We start from the raw sequence: 18,545 nt of genomic DNA, 5'->3' as shown, positions 1-18,545 counted from the left end.
GCTGTTTCTGTGTCATTGCTTGAACCAGAGCCCAACTCAAGTTCTGGGAAGGAAGAACAGAGAGAGAAGCACCCTTGTGTCCTGGTTTGGGTCTGGGCTTTGGGGAGAGCTGCCCCACTGCAGGGAAGAGATGACACCTGGGGACCATCTCAGGTACTGGCTTCTTCCAGTCTCCTCCAACCAGATGAATCCCCCCCCCAAAATCGGCAGGGCTTGGCACAGGGCAGCACTGGAGGCAAGTCTGGGTGGTGTGAGCAGCACACAGATCAAGAGTAGTTGGCTGCAAGCATCACTCAGGGGAGCTGTTAAGGAGCACAATTGGGTTTGTTTTCCGGGAGGGAGGCTCACCTCACTGAAAACCAGGAAGCGAGCACGGGCACATTGTCTCTCCTGAACAGACTGGGGTTCCTGGCAGCCAGGCTGGAGCAGCATGACTACACCTGGTTGCATTTCCACTTTCCAACAAGCCCAGTATATGCCAGCATTCAGAGATGGCTTTTTTACCCAGAGGGAGCTGCTGAACACAATGCTCTTTGTATCTGTCAAGTGCAGGGGGGAGGGAGGCACCGAGATGCTGCCAGGGCTGGGAAAGGTGTGTGTTCACTCAGGAAGAACTGGTCCTGTACATACTTGCACACACACGGAGGTACAAACAAAATGTTCATCTGCTGATGAAAGACCAGCCTGCCTGGAAGAGACATGGGCTGGAAAGGAAACGCGTTTTTAGAGAAAGACAGGAGCAAATGTTACAGCACACTGAATTATTCCTTGTAAATAATATTGGTTACAGATCTAAGATCCCTTTTTCTGTTAGTGAATCACAGGTGAGCCAAGCCTCCTCTCTGTTGGGCAATATTTTCCGTCTGTCGGCTGCTCACAGGCACGTCGGGTATCGCTGGGGAGAAACTCAACTCCACACCATAGGACAAAGCTTCCCCCAGCATTGGTGACATGATGGCAGTGAGCTGAGTGTCATGTGGGGACAGGGCTCGCAATGCCTGTCCTCCAGGGTCAGACCCTTGGCATCACACAGGCTCATCTCAGCCCCTCAGTTTGTGGCACAAGGGAGGGAAGCGGTGCAGGCAGACACCCAGCCTTGAGTGACCTCTGCAGCTTCCTGCACTGCTGTGAAACCTCATTATAACCTTGGAAAGTCACTGCAGGGTGAGACTTTTAAAGGTATTAAGTACCTTATGCGCAGATAGAGATTTGGGACTGTCAGTCAACTTAGGCTGCTAATGCCCTCTGATTTCATTCAATGCAGTGATCTGAAGCTTAATTGGATTTGACTGATGCTTTCAAAATGCCCAGCAGTGTCCTGTCTACACTTCTAATCGCTCGCTCTCTTTGGAAATCCACTCCTGTGCCTCCCTGAGCTTTGGTGAAGGGATGTGCATTGTAAAACTCCTGCCCTGTCTTCCCCCCCCCCCCCTGTAAAATGTGAGGCACTCAGCCATGACAGTGATGGACGCCTGACAGGTACCATTGACAGAAACTGGCTAAGAACATCCAAGCAGCTGATAATGAGCTACATGTGCCTTGCAAAGAGTGAGGTTTATGAGCAGTCATGTGTTGGACTATTCATTCTTAAACAGATCATTTTGGGCTCAAGCAGAGAAGACTGGGAAAAATCACTGATCTGCTTGGACCCAGATGAGAACTGCATGTGTCAGAGCAAGCTCTTTTGGAGATGCAGACCTCTCATATCTAACAGATGTGAGCTGGTGTGAGGAGAGGATGCATCGCTCCTGTTTCACTCCTGAGCCCTGGGGATGCACACAGCAGCTTCACATGTGCTGGGACTCTGCTGCTGCATCGCAGGTCAGACATGGTGGGGAGGCAGAGCTTGTGATCTTGTCACCAGCCCTGTGCTCCTCTCCTGCTGATTGCCAGCACTGGCAATTATTAGACTATGTGAACCCTTTCCAGACCTTGAAAGGTACGTCCTACAGGAGCAGGATTCGTTTGCTCAAACCCATACACGTAGTGCAGGCAGCCAGACTCCCTCTGTAAGTGGAGGAGAGAAAACAGCCCTCAGTGTGAGGAGATAAACCCTGCCATAGCAGGACCTGCCACATCCCCTGGGCTGCAAAGGGAATCTAGTAACAAGGTCTGTTATGGAACTTGTCATGGCTACAAAAGACAAAATCCACCCAAGACAACCTCATTCAGTATTTTTCTTCTGGTTTTGTTGCCTATCTTGTAATTGCCTGGTAAGTATTCCATAGGACATAAGTCATATAAGCCTGGAGTCCTGGAAGGCGCAAGGGAAGCCCAATTTGGAGAGACTCTCTGTTGATTTACTGTGTAAATACCTACAGGGCAAAGCTGAGACGGTGCTGTAGAGTAATTCCCAAGCAGGGACACTGGTAAAGGAGAAGGCTATGTAAGAGAGAGAGGGGCCAAGCGAGATCATAACGTAATTACCATGCCTGGGCCCAGAGGATGAGAATTACAAGGTAATTGGGCAGCAACTCATTGCTGTGTAAATGCATGGTTATTTCTGTTCCATAAACCACAATCCAGGTTACATGGTAATTACTTTAAGGTCCATTAAGTGTAATTATACAGTAATCTCCAGGAGCCAGTAATTACCCTCATGTTCTAAAGTATCTACCACTTAAAACTCAGTGAGTTTCATGCAGGTAGGAAGCAGTCGCATGGTTTTCAGACTTCAGTGTCTTGGTCTGTGGGATGGCCAGGATGGGGTCAAATGTTACCATTTCAGCTGGAACTGCCTTTCAAAGGAAACTGTTGAGCATGCTAGAGGAGGAGTGCTACATATCTAAAGCCCAGCCAGTCTCCATGGCTCCCCTCCAGTCAACAGCAGGATCAGTACCTTCAGTGGGCTGTTCCTCCCAGGCTGCCAGCAGTGCCTGCCAGCAGTGCCCCATAGCTCAAATAAATCCTTCTCCGGAGGCACCAGCCCATCCTTGGAGAACAAATACAGCCCACAAGGTTTCATTCAGGCTCAGATGTCTCTTTCGGTTGCGAAGTCAGGGCAGGTAAACTCTACGCTTGTCGTTATGACCAACATATTATATTTTACTTAATTCATTACACTGCAAATTAAACTTAATGCTCAGCAGTGTCAATACTTCTTTGCACATCACTTCCACCTTTGGCTCACAGTTTCCAATGTGGGGTTCACCCCAACCATCAGAAAAAGTCCTAGGCCTTCCCATAGCCCGCTCTTCCCACTGGTCCCAGCCACAGCATGTCCCAGCGGCAGGGACATCCAGCGTCCCCAGGAGAAGCACCAAGGGAATGGTCCCCTGATCAACTCTGCACCGCAGGGTGAGGGGGCACATAGAAGCCCTTTCGTGGGGCCCACACAACTGAAGGTGCTCTTGTGTTTCTTGTCCTTCATAAAATCCCATTTTGACCTGGAAAGGCAGTAAAAATGACTCTCAGCCAAAGCCCCTGGGGGTGAGTTCCTGGGAGAGGGGGATGGAGCACTCTAGAGATGTGAAGCAGCAGCACAGTCCAGCGCCGGGCGTGGAGGGACTTGCGGGGGAAGCAGTCCAGACAGCAGCAGCCATGGCTTGGACTGGCTCTCACCTGACAGTGCTCCTAGCAGGGAATATCCTGCTGCAGGAACGTGTCAGATTTTGTTTCCAGGCAGTGGCTGGATCAGCATGGTAGGAAAAACCTGTGTCCCATGCTTAACAACTAAGTTTCCATGCCTTCAAAGCACAGATACACTCGGTTGAGTTCCTACAGCAACGTTAATGAATGTTTTTCCCTTCTCTGTCTTTCAGAGATCTGAACTACAACGAGCTGTTGGAATTCCCTGGGGCTATCAGGACGCTGGGCCGACTGCAGGAGCTGTGAGATTTTCTATTTATTCCTTTTCAAAAGCATTCCCCGACAGAGAGTGACCAATAAAGCATTGCGTGTGCTCTGACTTGAGGACAGCACTCAATCCAAGCCTCTCTTTTGTCTTTCCCAGCCCTCTCCGCTATGCACATATAAGCAGCTTATCCCCTCAGTTTCCATCAGCTCTAATCACGTCACCATCAGCCTCTGCACCACAGCTGGTGGAAGGGAGTGGGAGATCCCCCATCAGCCTTGGGGGAGGTTCCTCCTGCATCTCTTCATTCTCCTGTGGCATCTGAGGGACTCAAAGTCCATCTGATCTCCAGCTACTTCTAATGTCCATTCCCCAGCTTGGGACCACAACCATGGAGTTACCTGTGTTATTGTGAGGCCATGGCTGCTGCAGGCCCTGTGCCACCTCCTCTGATGTGCAGAAACTGTTTGATCTCCCTTAGGACAAATTTATAATAGGGAATTACAAAAGTTTATGACCATTTTAGTGGCTAGCTCTCTGTCCACTAACTGGTCAGCCTGGGAGACACTAAAAATGGGAAACCATTCCACTTAACATTCATGAAGCTAGAAGCCCCAAGATGGGGTTAAGTCAAGTTGATGTGAATCCACGGTTCCTGTGGATCCTAAGACTGTGCCACACTGGTGACAGGTTGGGGTGGGACAAAAGCAGATGCTTTGGTGCTTCTGAAAGGCTTGGAGTAAAAATCTGACACTATTTTCTTTTACTAGAAGAATTCTCAGGAGATTTCTCTGATCAGACCAGATATCATCATTACTCTGACATTCAAAATAAGATCCTTAATCCACTTTGAGATGGCTTTTGAAATGCTCGTCACTAAATAAAAGACAAATTTCAAACAGCCATCCAACTAATCACTCACGGACTCCTCTAGGATTAAACAACCTGGGCATCACCCAGAGCCTGGTCTTGGTCCTGGACACAGGATACCGTGAATGCCTTTGATGTACAGGAGATCAGACTGTGGCCACAGAGCTCTATTCTGCTGCAAAATTTTGCTGGTAACAATTTTCAAGCTTGACCAAAAATATCACAGCTAGCTCTACAAGTACTTTAAAGTCACATGGGCCAATAATTCATGATAGGCTGCACTCTGGTTAACAGGTCTGGAGATATAATGGAGACCATCCATAAAAATTGTAATTCCTGGAGGGTATAAAATAAGTGTATTTTGTTTGCTCCTGTTTCCTGACCTGTAAATTGTTTACCCTTAAGTTCTTGTGTTCTTGGTGGGTTCAGTGGAGTGATATATGGAGCACCAAATTATACACAGAGTAAATACAGCAGAATGAGGGCTTTGTCCTGCCAAAGGACAGACCTTTTTCACTTGTTGGGATGATGCTACAGCTGGAACAGAGTGCACATCTATTTTATGCGTGTTTTGAAAGTGCTCTGCCTTTAAAAGTGTTGAGGAAAGAAGGTGTCTCCAAGCCTTCCTCATCCATTAATATCAAGATATTTGTTTCTCCCAACAGCGGTTTTCATAACAACAACATCAAAGCTATTCCAGAGAATGCATTTGTTGGGAATCCCCTTCTCCAAACAATGTAAGAAAATTAAACAATGTTTCCTAAATCCTTATATCCCCCAGAAAGGGGCATTTCCTGATGTCTTTGGTTGGGATTTCTGACAGTTGTCAGCATGACTGCAATTTGACTTTTGTTGTATATGGGCCAACGCAAGCTGAAATTAGCTCCTTCTCAGCTATGCCTCAGGTTTTTTGCCATGGGTTCTCCTTTCCCTCCAGCTGAACTTTGCTGCAGTACAGGTGATAAAAATGAAGGAACAATATATGGGTGGTCTGCATGGAAATCTTGCTGTGCATAACAGGATTTTCTAAGCCCTGGTTGACATCTGCCTGTGTTTATTCCTTGTCCTTAGAAAAGCTGCTAGGCAGCTACAGCAGTAGCTATATGTGTCGTGGAGCTGGCACACCAGATCATTGTGTGTCTACTCAGACCCATGGATACAAAGTTCTGCAGATAAATACACTCAGTTGTCAGCTCATTTCCCCTCTGACCCAGTCACAGGTAGACATTTTTGGACCGTTCTTCCCTGAACCACACTGATATTGGAAACCATGGCAAGTAACAAAAGCTCTGCTTGGCCAGTCTGGAACTTAAGTTACAGAAATACCAACATCTGGAAAGCCATGGTGACACTGGGTGAAAACAGTCACTGCTTCAGTCAAAACAAACTAGCCTCATCCCCATCTTCCTTGGGCACCATCCTTGGAGTGACGTGGGGGTGGGACACATCCAGAATACTCATGTCTCCATTGCATCTGCCCATCTAAAGTCTTTCACAGTCTGTGGAGGGAAAGTGCTTCTTGTAGGAGGTGATTCAACTCCTAAAGCTGGTTGGATCCAAGAAGAGTTCACTTCTCTCCACTGACTGTGACAAGTAGGAAAGATGCTGGTGCTGTGGATATGTAAGATCAGAGGAGGTGTCATCAAGTGCAAGGTGTTTCCCAGCAGGGCTACAGCACTATAACAGGGTTGAAGGAGGGCTTTGCATCTTTCTAGCCTGCCTGGTTCAGCAGGACCCTAAAGGGCCCTTTCAGAGCAGCAGAAGACCTCAGCTGTACCAATGTTCAGCCAAAACAGGCTAGTGGGAGGGCCTGGGGTTATCTGGAAAACAAGGATTTCTCACAGGATAGCCAGCACCTCCTACATAGCTTACTACTAGTTGCTCCAATGCTCTTAACCTGTAATAGCATCTTCTCTTCTTGCACAGCAGAATCTGACCAGTTACTCATTTCCTTTGCAGCCATTTTTATGACAATCCCATCCAGTTTGTTGGACAGTCTGCTTTCCAATACTTGCCAAAGCTCCACACTCTGTAAGTTCACCAAGCACATCCTCAGAGAGGTAACATCCAAGATCCAAACCCTGTGAGCTGGACACCTTAGTGGCCTTCTCCCTTCCTCTTTTCTAGAGCCCTTGTGCAAGAGATGATCATGGTGCCACTCTTCTAGCCAGTCCCAATGGCAGTGAGCCAAGGAGTAGACAGTGCAGATGTTTTCTGCTGAGGAAGAATAATTTTGAGAAGGGAATTTTGGAGGGAGCAATTTATTCCTCCTGCCCACCCAGCTGACAGGCACTGGAGTCTTCTAGGGTATCCAGAGCTGCGTCAGCACCAGCAAAGACCACACTCACAAGTGCCACAACTTTTGCTGCATGCTGCTCAAGCAAACCCTGCACTCTTGTGTAGTTGCCCACACACAAGGACACTGAAGACATCTGCGTTCCTCCACAAGGTGGAGAAGCAGAGGAACACATGTCCCATAACACAGACACCATGGCACAAATAATCTCACTGGGCAGCCGTCAGTGACAAGCTTCCTTCACATGTTGGCCCTAAGCCTGCTCCAGGGCCACCACCATGTGGTGGGCACCATCTGGACCACAACAGCTGCTCCACATTGGCTGACCTGGACTGGCTGTTTTTTCAGCTAACCTGTTGTGGCACAGCACTAAATACTGAGGCAGAGGCAACCTCAAAACCTCTGTTTATAAGCCTCACCCAGCCTTTCTCTGCAGGAACACACACTCAGGCAAATAAAATAAATCCTTCAAATACTCATGCATTCTTGAGCTCCAGATGTATAGACTTTGTGAGGCTTGGGTGGGATGCCTGCTTACATTCCCCATGGTAATTGTTTTGGATTTTTTATTTAATTTGGGTAGAGATCATGCCAAGAATGTCAGTGGTTGGGGGAGGGTCAGAGCTTGCCAAGCCTCCTTGCGTAGAAATGCCCAACTCTGGCTTACTGTGTCTGCGCTGCTTGAGACGTCTCCTCCACCACCCAGCTGGCAGTGGCACACTGATGACAGGGGCATCTTTGGATCTGGGCCTCTGATCACCCCATTTAGGTGTGAGAAAGCAGATTTGCCACCGTAGCTGATGGGTCTGGGACCTTGGGCAGCTGTACTTGCTTCTATGTTCTCTGTCCAACTCACTTCCCCCTCATTTCTCTGCAGGTCGCTCAATGGTGCAACGGACATCAGAGAATTCCCAGACCTTAAAGGCACCACCAGCCTAGAAGTTTTGTGAGTGGCAACTCTCTCCCTTTTACCCTGCTATTTGTGCTCTTCCTCCTTCAAGGCGGTCCAGGCTGTTTCAGCGAGGACAACTTTCACAGTGCTGTGCAGTTGGTTGTCTTCAGCCCTGCCTCTCCCTGGTCACTCACCTCTCTGCTTCGTTTCACCCCTGTGGCTCCTGAAAGCAGCTTTCCTCTCCGTGAGTTGCTCTCTCGGTACTGTTGAGTGTACTCCGATCTTTTTTTGATTTTTGTTTTTCTTCCTTTCCTTCTGCATCTGTGAAGGAATGAGCCTTTGGGTGCAGTGCTTCAGTGTGGTCTGCTGAGACCCAGTGTCTCTGCCCATCCTGGGACCAGCACTGGTAGTGCAGTGCAGGAAACATCTGCTGTATTTGCCACATATCTGCCACCCAGGCTGGGGGCTCCTGGAACCGGTCTGGTCCCATCCTCACACTATCAGACCCAGGAGAGCAGGAGCCTGGAGGACATGCTGTCTCTGGCCACCCACTGTTCTCCTTTCTAGGGTACTGGTCCACACACTGTGCCCAAACTGGGAGCACAGCTGAGCACTCCAGCCCAGCAGTGTGACATGCCCTGTCTAAAGGACCCAGGGACACACCATCCATCCCCCATACACGGGTTTCTGAGGCAGTCATGGCTCCAGGCAGATCACCAGTCTGGACAATGGGGAACTGACAGAGCATGCCACAGATGGCACTGCCACCTGCCCTCGATGTGGCCAAGGACAGCAGTGAATTCAGTACTCAGCAACATCCCAGAATTTCTTATAGGCACATTCGTCTTTACCAGGTCCAGCAGCAGTGCCCATTTCAAAGTCAGTTTTTGTTTCTTTCCAGGTATTTCATTATCCCATTGTTATTGTGTCTCCTGACACCATGTGGGACCAGTAGCTGGGCTTGCAGGTCGCAGTCTGGGTGCTGGCTCTCAGTAACACCGTTTCTTCTCTCTCCGCCACTCCTCTAGGACCTTGACCCGGGCAGGCATCCGTTTACTCCCCAGAGGGATGTGCCAGCAGCTGCCCAGCCTCCAAGTCCTGTGAGTAACACATTTCTTTGTCCTGCCTGGTCTTTAGAAAAGTGCCATCAGAAGCTGGGCTTTCTTCTTGTGTAGCTCAGGGAAGGGACCAGCTATGGAAGAGCATCCTGTGGTTCTTGTTCCCATTATCTTTTCCATGAAGAAAACACCACCTTAGGCACTACCTTGAGCTCTGCATGTTCTTGAACTTGCTTGCTTCATCCCAGCATGATGCTCTGGACTCAGGGCTGCAAGCAATAAGGCATATCCACATTTGCTTCCTCCTTGCTCTGCACCAGTGGGAACTGTCTGCCCCATGCAAGGGGGGTAGAGAGGGTGCAAAGTGTGGTGGGTAGGAACGGCAGCAGCATTTCAGAGCTCCTACATATACAAAGCACAAAAGCCAGGGGTAAATCACATTTCACACAATGCTCTGCCCCAATGTTGGCTTACTGCAGTTGGAGCTCCAGCAAGTGCCATCATCTGGAGGAACAATCCTGTTCACACTCCAGGAGGGAACAGGCCTGACCTGATGGGGACCTGCAAGGGCACATGGCCACGGCCCCTCACATGGTGCAGCAGTGGCAGGTCAGGGTTTTTCTCAGAGTCTCTAAGTTGCTTTGGCTCTACCTGCTTGACAAGGCACTGAATGATGCTGACTGGGGGGGTTGTGGTTTTTTCTTTAACTTGGTACCTGATGAAATCAGCATCTTGGAAAGACTCTTGCATCTCCTCAGGAATCACACCCCTCATTCCTGAGATCCCCAACCTTGTCTGCAGTCAAAGACATCCTCAGGAAATGAGTCATGAGCCAGATTTATACAAGTTTGCAGCCTTAGGGCAAGCAGGAGGCTTGCCTCTCATCAGTCTTTATACAAGCAAGCTGAAAATGAAAACAAGTTTGTTCCAGGAAAGCAACAGGAGTGAGTTCTTGATCACAGAAATTGGAAACAAAAGAAGAACGTAAAAATAAAAGGACACAATTTGTAACTTAGCAGATCACAGCATTTTGGCTCCAGCTGTCCCTGTAGGGAAGATCTCTCATCTTTAGACATCTGGACCAATTCAATGGACATCTTGCCACCAAAGTGTAGCCTTTGGAATGGCCCAGGCTGTAGGGTCCCAAGTGCTCTGTACATGTTTGCAAGTTATCAGACTGTAAAACTTCACAACAGAGCCTGTTCTTCATGCCTGCCCCCTCCTTGTGAAAGAGTTTTATTGGGACACCCCACCTTGTTCCTTGTTCCTTGTTCCTCTTTCCCAGTTAATTTTACTGACATTAATTGCATTGCTTTCAGAGTTTGGAGAGAGGGTATGTGGGCCAATGTTTGTGCATGTTTACATGTCTCTCGCCTTTGAAATGCATTGGCCTTCTGTCCCCACAGATAGAGTGATTGTTCTCACTTCTTTCCCCCACTTTGCCAGCCCCTCGGCAGTTCGTCAGGTTGCCATTATGACTGTGACACGTCTGAACACAGATGATACAGTTAATGCCACATTTCTGGCCTCCAGCTGCTCATGTCATGCTGCAGATTTTCTGCAGAGATCTTGCACGGGGGCTGTAAGAGCCACCACAGGGGCATGAGGCTTGTGGCCGTGCTGTGATGTTGCTCTGTGCATGGGCATTGACCCCAGCACACTCAGGCAGGGCAGCGTTGCTGAGCTTGAGCTTGGCGTCAACCTGACATCATCCTGCTGTTTTTTTCCAGAGCTTCTGTGGCTCAGGGGACAGATTTGTCTTTCCTGTCAAGCAGAAAGAGCTGAAGCTTCCCTGAGCAGAGCTAAAGTCCCTTGATGCCACCAGTACCTTCATCCTGATGTGTCCTCAACACAGTTTCAGTGACTGAGGCTGCTCTGCTGGTACATACTGGGCTGCATCTGGTTACCCTCTCTCTGGAGGAACCAGAAATAAATCCTGGGGCTGCATTCTCCTTCCATCACCATCTAGCTAAGGCACCACCCTGTCAAGCCCAGTGGATTGACACAGAGACCAGTGAAAAGTGACTGACGCCATAGCTCTTTCTCCATACTGGGTGATAGTCTCCAGAGCCAAGCCCAAAACTTTTGCTTGCTTTTTCCTCCCTTCTCCTCCCCGCCATGGAAAACTGGTGGAGAGGGGTTGGCAAAAAAAAAAAAAAATAGTTGAAATGTTTTAGCAGCAACTTATTGGCAGAAAGATGGAAACTGTGTTTGGAAAGTTGGCGGAGAGGCCGCATACACAACTTTTTACCCTGGGGCAAATTCCCTCAAACAGCCACAAATCCAGCTTTTGCTGGTGAGGGAAAAAGCTGATTTTAAGCATTACTCCTTACCCAGCCCATTTCAGTTTTAATAAATTCACATTAATCTGTGCCAGGATAGGTTTTCCTCTGACTACCAAGTCACACTACCTTGGATGCTGACATGCCACTGGGTTATGAAGCAGTGGGAACAGGAGTTTCCTGGGAATTGCTTTCAAGTGGCAGCACTTGAAAGAATGGGGACCAGAGATTTTCACAGTCTGTAATGTCCTGTACCAAATCCCTGCCTGTGCCACAACCCCTTCCCTAACCCTGGGGAGGAGCCAGGAAAGGCTGAATGGAGAGCAGGTGATGGGCAGTTGGGTTTGCTGTGCCAGCAAGGAGGCAAGGCAGCTGGCTGGCTGCTCTGCTGGCCAAAACCTCCCCAGGCTCTGCAAGCACATCTGCACCTTTTATGAGCTCCCCCATCCACAACAGCAGGATGGGAGCTCTGGCACAAATACCTCTCTGCTTTGCCCACAGAAAAGCAAGGCTGTGCATGGCAGAATTTGGCATGGATGCATTTCACAGCTGACTTGGGGCTGGGGAGAAAAAGCCCACCCCAGCTGTAGAAGCAGCTCCATCAGTCTGCAGCTTGTGCTGGAGGAAGCTGGGCTGGGGCTGGATGAGTAGGTAAACCACCGAGCAATCCTTGCCTTGCACAAAGATGGTCAGAGCAAGGGTCAGGTGTGTGCAGAGTGGAGATCCCCCTCGCCTGGGGTTACTGCTCTCCGCAGCTGTGCAAAATGGAAGTCAGGTCATCCCCCTCTCCAGCAATATCTGCTTTCCAAGGGAGGGGTCAGGGGCACTCACTTTTGATCTACTAACATTTCTGTGCTGGTCCTTCCCCTGCAGAGAACTGTCATACAACCAAATTGAAGATCTGCCCAGTTTCCACCGGTGTCAGCGACTGGAGGAGCTGTGAGTAAAGAGATGCCCTTACTTGCGCCATGCTCTGGGGAAAAGGGGCCAATTCAGGGATAGAGGCAGCTCCCAAACACAAAAGTCAACCTTCACCAAGCACTGGCAAAGCTGAGCTTTATAACTCACTATTTGGACTGTAAGTGGACCAGAGTGCCATGCTTTGCCCCTGTGCAGATACAGAATAAAAATACATCTCCTGTGCACAGGAGCTTAATTCACTCAGGTCTTTTTGGAGGTCCCAGCCACAGCAAACACAAGTAGGATGTGACAGTACTGAATTTTACTTCACTAATTCAAGTCCCAATATAAGCTAATCTAGAATGGGGTTTATCTCTACTATAAATACCTTCTGCTTCAAGGAGTGGTCTCATCCCCTGGGCACAAAGCAGCTCTTATCCACACTGCTCAGGGCTAGCCACTCTGTGGAGAAGATTGATGTTTTCCTCATTTAGTACTTGCATTGGGTCTTCTCTGGACCCTGGGAGGCACCTCTGTTGCTCTGAAACAGAGTTATTCACGTTCAGTTCAAGGCGTCTGGAGATCTGGCCCTACATTTCAAATCTAACAGAAGTTCTTGGCCTTTTTGAGAAAAAAAAAAAAATAGACTCCATGATTTTTTACAGAATTCTGAAACCTGGAAGAGTAGATGTGTGGGAGCAGCATCCCCACAAAAATACACCAGAGAGGTTGTCCCTGCTCTCTGCAGCACCCCAGCCTGGATGGCCAGACCATTTCATTGAGCCTTAGCAAAACCACACACTGGGACACTGACATCACATGAAAACGAGAGTTACATAGCCTGTGCTGCCTCTTCAGGAGCTCTGAGGACAAAGTTAGAGCTGGATGTATTTCAGCTAAAGTACCAACAGGAAAATGTTTAAAAAAATAGAAAAGACATCAAAAAAGGGACAAACTTTCAGAATTCCAAAACTGTAGTTTCACTCATTATGCCTAAATTGCTGCTTACAATATTTTATAATATGCCAAATTCAGACTTATCATTAACATAAAAGCACAGTAAATCCCTCTTTCAGACTACTTAAGTCAGACAGACTGTGTCTTATATTAACATTTTCTTACAAAATGAGTATTTGGTCCCTTAAGCCCAAAGTTATCATCATGTAAGCCCCACCCCCACCAGGCATCAGCATTCCTGCTGGGAAATACGTTGGAAACAAGTCTGGTGGTGCATGGTGGTGCAGCCTGGCATGCAAACAACTTATGTGTGCCAGTTGCTCTGCTGTAACTGCCAATGTGCAGGTTTTTACCTGCAACACACAGGTGGTCCTCACAGCTAAACATCCTTGACTTATTTTTCACTAGCTTGCTCCAATATCCCTTCTTCCCAAGCTCCAGCTTTCCCACTCAGTGCTTTTCTACCTGAGACCCCCAAATTTGTGCACAGAGCTTCCCATGGCCCTCCCTTGAAATCTTAACTAGATGTACAAGGAATGCCTTCTTGGCTACATGGAGCGTTGAGAAACCAGCAGCAGAGCAGATATGAGAGCCTCAAGCCCCTGCCTCTGAAACATGAACGTGGGGCCAAATACCAGCGGAGATATTACAGCCATCAGGTGCAGGTCCTTGTGTGAGATGAGTCAAGATCATTTCTGAGTCTGAAAGCAGGTTAGCTACACAACAAAGACCCATGAGAGCTGTTGTAAGTAGAGCACTAGTCTGTGGCTGTCTCCCCTTGCAGAAGGTCACACATGGGGAGACCACGTCTGCAGGTCTGGGAATTCATGATGGGCATTTTGCAGAAATTTTAAAAAATATTCACCGTTGTTCCACACTAGGGAAAAGAAAACTGAAAAACTTAATGTTTCCCACAAAGTGGATGCTTGGATCAAGATGTCTCTCAAGAGGTGTAGGGAGTGTATAGGTCAGTCAGCAAACACCATGTGAGCCCTTACCCTGCCCCCTCCCCTGCTCTGGGGAGTGCAGGAGGCTGCTGGAAGGGAGATGTGCAGGGGCTGAGGCACTTCATGGAAATACATGTGCAGCGTGTGGACGGTGGGTTCAGCAAGACATCAGGATTTTTCTTCATAAAAAGCTGAGATGCCTTCAGCCCTCAAACCCCCTTCATCATCACCAAGGCAAAAGGGAGCACCATGTAGTCCTTCCCAAAGGGTCACACAGAGCTGTTTGCTGACTCACTGGCTCCAAGCTCTCCTCTTTTGCTCTGGACGAAGCAGTCTGAAGGCTTAGGGTGGAGCAGAGTGGGAAACCAGCATGGCTTTGGAGATAATGCGGCACCTTTAACCACTGCACATCAATGGCACTTTACTGTGCCATGATGGCATTAAAAGGAGAGGCTGCCTGAGCGCTGGAGCTGCCCATAGGAGAGAATGGCCTTGAGCTGTTCTGTTGCTCATCCTGTTTACCCCTTGAAGTTAGAGTAGGCCTCCCAAGCACGAATGACAACTTCCACTGTGACAGTTTGCATCTGGTGCCATGGGACAAAGATCCCTACAAAGTACGAATGCTGCCTTCAGGTATTTTCTCAAACCAGTTTCTGTTTTGTCAGTGGTCTCCAGCACAACAGGATCCATGAAATCAGAGCAGACACCTTTGTGCAGCTGATGGCCCTGCGCTCCATGTAAGTATTGTCTGGCAGGGGGAACGACTGGGCTTTTTGCTGGGGGAAGGGGAACTGTGAGCACCCAGCCAGGCCGATGTGTTGGAGTTTCCCAACCCCACCCCCTCTGCCTCTGCTGGAAGGCTTTACCATCTAGTCCCTCTTCCACTTCCCCTTACAAAAGAACAGGGCACAACTTCCCTCTGGCTTCCTTTCTGCATGTAGACAACCGCTGTAAATAAACTCATTACCTGCCAGCCTTCCTGCCCACATATGCGGACACTCCACACCACATTCTCTAACCACATGCTGCAACTTGTATGTTGCACAGCACACATTACTGAGACCTGCCTCCTAAATGCCCATGCAGACACGGACTCATGGCAGGGATTTACCATGGTGTGCATGAGCTCTAGCACCCTTTCCCTACACATGCTAATCCTTGGCCATGCACTCCTGGAACACCTGGCAGAACATCCCATTTGATTTGGGACTGTCTCCCCACAACTCAAAAGCATATGTTGGATGTATTAAGTGCACACAAGCATGCACATATCATACAGGCATAGTGACCATGCAGTAGACAGCCCACTTAAGTGCTTGGCACCTTTGAGAAGCTAGTAAGGCTCTGCAGGGCATGTTTCTCCCTGTGACACTTGGGAAGAGCCCTCTAAGTGCTGATGGTCTTTATTTACGGTTGTTTTAGGAAGTGAACTGAATTGCATAAAAGCTTTTTCCTATGGTGCAGCAATTTGAGTGTCATTTAATAGGCCAGCATTCCTAGAGATCCCATGAGTGTCATGTACACGATGTTTTATAACTGCGCAGGAACACTCACGTATTACATGTAACACTACAGACAAGCATGCAAATATGAGCATGCTACTGCCACACTATAGTCACACAAACGTACAGCTGAGTGTGCACTCTATCATTTGCCTTCGGGTATGTTCTGGGTCCCTGTGGGAAGGATTCATCACACGCAACTTCAGCCTTTTGCAGTGTGACGCACATATCTGGGCACTTGGCTCCCTTCAGAGCTGGAGAGATGAAGATATATGTAGGAGATTGCTTGTGTAGTCAGTCTTAGGAGAAGAAAAGCTTCCTGATATGCTGGGTCCTCTCTGCTCATAACAGAGGGAGTTGAGCCCTCTAGCTCAGATGGAAGCAGAGCTTATGGAGGAGCCTCAATGAATCCAAGCCAACTGTACATGACAGGAGACACTCTAAGATGACCTTGGTTCACTTTCCACACAGCCCCTGACCCTATCTGCCCTTGCCTGGACACCCAGCACTGTGACCACATCAGGGATGCTCTGGCACTAAGGCATAACCTGTCTACTGCTCTGAGGTTTAGCATGTTAGCATAAAATCCCCAAATTTACAGAAATGAACCCAGAAAGGATGCTTTCCCATTGGTCTCAGTGGAGGAGCTCCTGCAAGGCAAACTCTTGTGCTCTTTGTTAGAAACCACCCATATATAGACCCAAACATATTTATCTTCAGGGAGCTGCAATGAGACAGAACTCGCTGCTGACCAAGGGGCTACATATCCCACATTTTCTTGCATCCAACCCCTTGACCAGGCTGGTGTCAGAAGCTTCACTGCCCTGCTCTGCACCCCTCTTACTGGCATGTCCTTGCCTTGCAGAGACCTGAGCTGGAATTACATCCAGTTTATTCACCCTGAAGCCTTTGTGACCCTGCACTCTCTCACCAAGCTGTAAGTTGCAGTGACATTTCTTTCAGAGTGGGCCATGGAGACCAGGTATCTAAGGACCTCAGACTGACTCACCAAGCTACCAGGACACCTGGCATTTAGATATCAGAAGGCTGCAGTGCTGAGGTGCATGTCTCAGCACTGACGTGGGCAGACCAAATCCCAAGGCTTCCTATCAATATTAAAGGGATGATGAAAGCACAGAAGAGGCCATTTTCAACATGCTCTCACCCTGAACACTTAAACCTCCACTTTCTGATGCTTTTATACGTACCTTAGTTGCCTTTATGTAAGATCAGCATGATAGACCATTTCAGCAAGAGTCATTGCAGATCATCTTTGCTGGTTCTGGAGGGGCCCCAGTCCTCAGCCCCCTCACTAAGACTCTTGGGTATTTTATGGGCTGGGAGTTGCAGTCATACCTGACCTATTATGGGGGAAGTGGTGGGGGAACAGATGCATGGGGCAGGTATGTGCACAGGGAGGTAGATACTACCCAGAGCTTTCAGCGTGGGCATAACCCCTCATTTTCCCCAGGGAATGCAGTATCAATCCATTTATCTCCAGAGGATGCAGCATGCTCCCCATGCAGCACCCAGCCCTATTTCAGCATCAAGTTTGAGGGAGCAATCAACGCAGGCAGCCTCTGCTTGGCTGAGATAGCACTAGCAGAAAAACACTGACCGCAGTCTCCCTCTCTACTTTCCCTTCATCAGGGACTTGACTGATAACCGGCTGGTCACGCTGCCTCTGGATGGTTTGGGTGGACTGACGCATCTGAAGCTCCAAGGCAACCCGGCTCTCTCTGAGCCCTTCACCAAGGAGAGCTTCCCCAAAATGAGGTACTGGTGGTGGTGGCTCTTTCACTTCTGGCACTCAGCACAGCCTGTATTTGCTTACAGCAATCAGCCTTCTGCTTTCCTTGTTTATCTCATGCTTTCCTCCATCCTTTTAGGCCAATAGGTTGAGGAAGCTTCATCTGCTGCTAACGTGCCTCGTCTTTTAAAGTCTTCCACAGGAGAGTGGTGATGCACTCCCAGGCCTGCCACCCCCACGCCAAACACACACACAAGTGGAAGGCACGGAGTGGGCCCAGCTCAGGGCTCCTCTCAATGGAAAACATTCCCAGAAGCCAGTCCTAGCTAATGACATCCAGCTTTCCTTCAGTAAACTCTGTTTGTGTGGCCGTGCCTTGTCTGCTATGGATTAATGAGGAGCCTGAAGGGGTCAAACTGAGCAAGATGAGGCTGCAAAAGGCTTGGAGCACAGTATCACACTGCAGGCTCTGGCTCTCCTGACCCTGCCTTAGTGGTGGGTCTCCAGCATGGCACCTGCCCTCAGGCTGAGGGGCCCACGGCCCAGATGACTTAAATTCCCCTGAGGTGAAGTCATCTTTTGCTTGGGTTTCCCAGCTAGTTCCCTTGGAGCCAAGGATGCATGAGCCGATGCTCCCACTCATCCAGTACGGGTTCCCAAATGCTGGAGCTTCTCAGATTTAGACACCTGCAGCTGTGCTGGAGTCACAGGCCACTGCATCACCATTGGGCTTAATAGCTCAGGTCTGATGAAAAGTGCGGAGCTCTCACTTCGATCTGCCTCAGCAATGGTGCCTGCAGGGCTTTCTCTTCCGACTTCTTTCACTCATCATGGCTGGGATCTGTTGCATGACTGGTTTCCAAATGGCAGGGGATCCCAGAAGCTTCTGGAGGGCTTTCCACACCCAAGATGGCAGTCCCTCGTGGAGAGTGGGTCAAGTTCAGCACTTCCAGGGGTGTTTCTCCTCTAAACTAATTCCATTGACATCTGTGGAGCTGGTTTGGATTTGTACCAGAGAGACTGAGTCTGCAGGAGTGGTTCATTGAACCACGCCAGGCAATGGACCCATTAACATTTCCTAAATTTGGGGGTACTGCCATTAAGTAGTCTTATTTTTGGGGCATATGTCTGGAGGCATCAACTAAGAACAGTTCTTAGCCATCCTGGGAGGACCTGTACCTCCCTACCAACTTTCAGTAAGAGGATTTAATTTGGAGCTTATAACAGGAAGCAAGCTTGTATACAGAGTTTCCATAGCCTCCCGGGGCTCAGCCAGAAATGTTTGGGAACTTAAAACA

At 48.9% G+C, this 18,545-nt stretch overlaps 1 protein-coding gene and 1 long non-coding RNA gene across 4 annotated transcripts in view; one reads left to right on the top strand and one right to left on the bottom strand.

Moving 5' to 3' along the window:
- LOC121232588 overlaps nucleotides 1–18,545 on the bottom strand; it is a 108,717-nt gene that overhangs the window by 63,964 nt on the left and 26,208 nt on the right. The window lies entirely within an intron of this gene.
- LGR6 (leucine rich repeat containing G protein-coupled receptor 6) overlaps nucleotides 1–18,545 on the top strand; it is a 150,039-nt gene that overhangs the window by 120,416 nt on the left and 11,078 nt on the right. Inside the window, exons 7-15 of the mRNA XM_030001169.2 lie at nucleotides 3,762–3,830; nucleotides 5,329–5,400; nucleotides 6,623–6,694; nucleotides 7,837–7,905; nucleotides 8,880–8,951; nucleotides 12,065–12,130; nucleotides 14,661–14,732; nucleotides 16,363–16,434; nucleotides 17,148–17,273. Of these exons, the coding sequence (XP_029857029.1) occupies nucleotides 3,762–3,830; nucleotides 5,329–5,400; nucleotides 6,623–6,694; nucleotides 7,837–7,905; nucleotides 8,880–8,951; nucleotides 12,065–12,130; nucleotides 14,661–14,732; nucleotides 16,363–16,434; nucleotides 17,148–17,273 (690 nt within the window). The remainder of the gene's footprint in view (nucleotides 1–3,761; nucleotides 3,831–5,328; nucleotides 5,401–6,622; nucleotides 6,695–7,836; nucleotides 7,906–8,879; nucleotides 8,952–12,064; nucleotides 12,131–14,660; nucleotides 14,733–16,362; nucleotides 16,435–17,147; nucleotides 17,274–18,545) is intronic.

The sequence above is a fragment of the Aquila chrysaetos genome, chromosome 24 (genome assembly GCF_900496995.4).
Source record: "Aquila chrysaetos chrysaetos chromosome 24, bAquChr1.4, whole genome shotgun sequence".
Taxonomy (NCBI): Eukaryota; Metazoa; Chordata; class Aves; order Accipitriformes; family Accipitridae; genus Aquila; species Aquila chrysaetos.
Note: the sequence above shows the minus strand (reverse complement) of the source record. Positions and strands in the feature narration are given on the sequence as shown.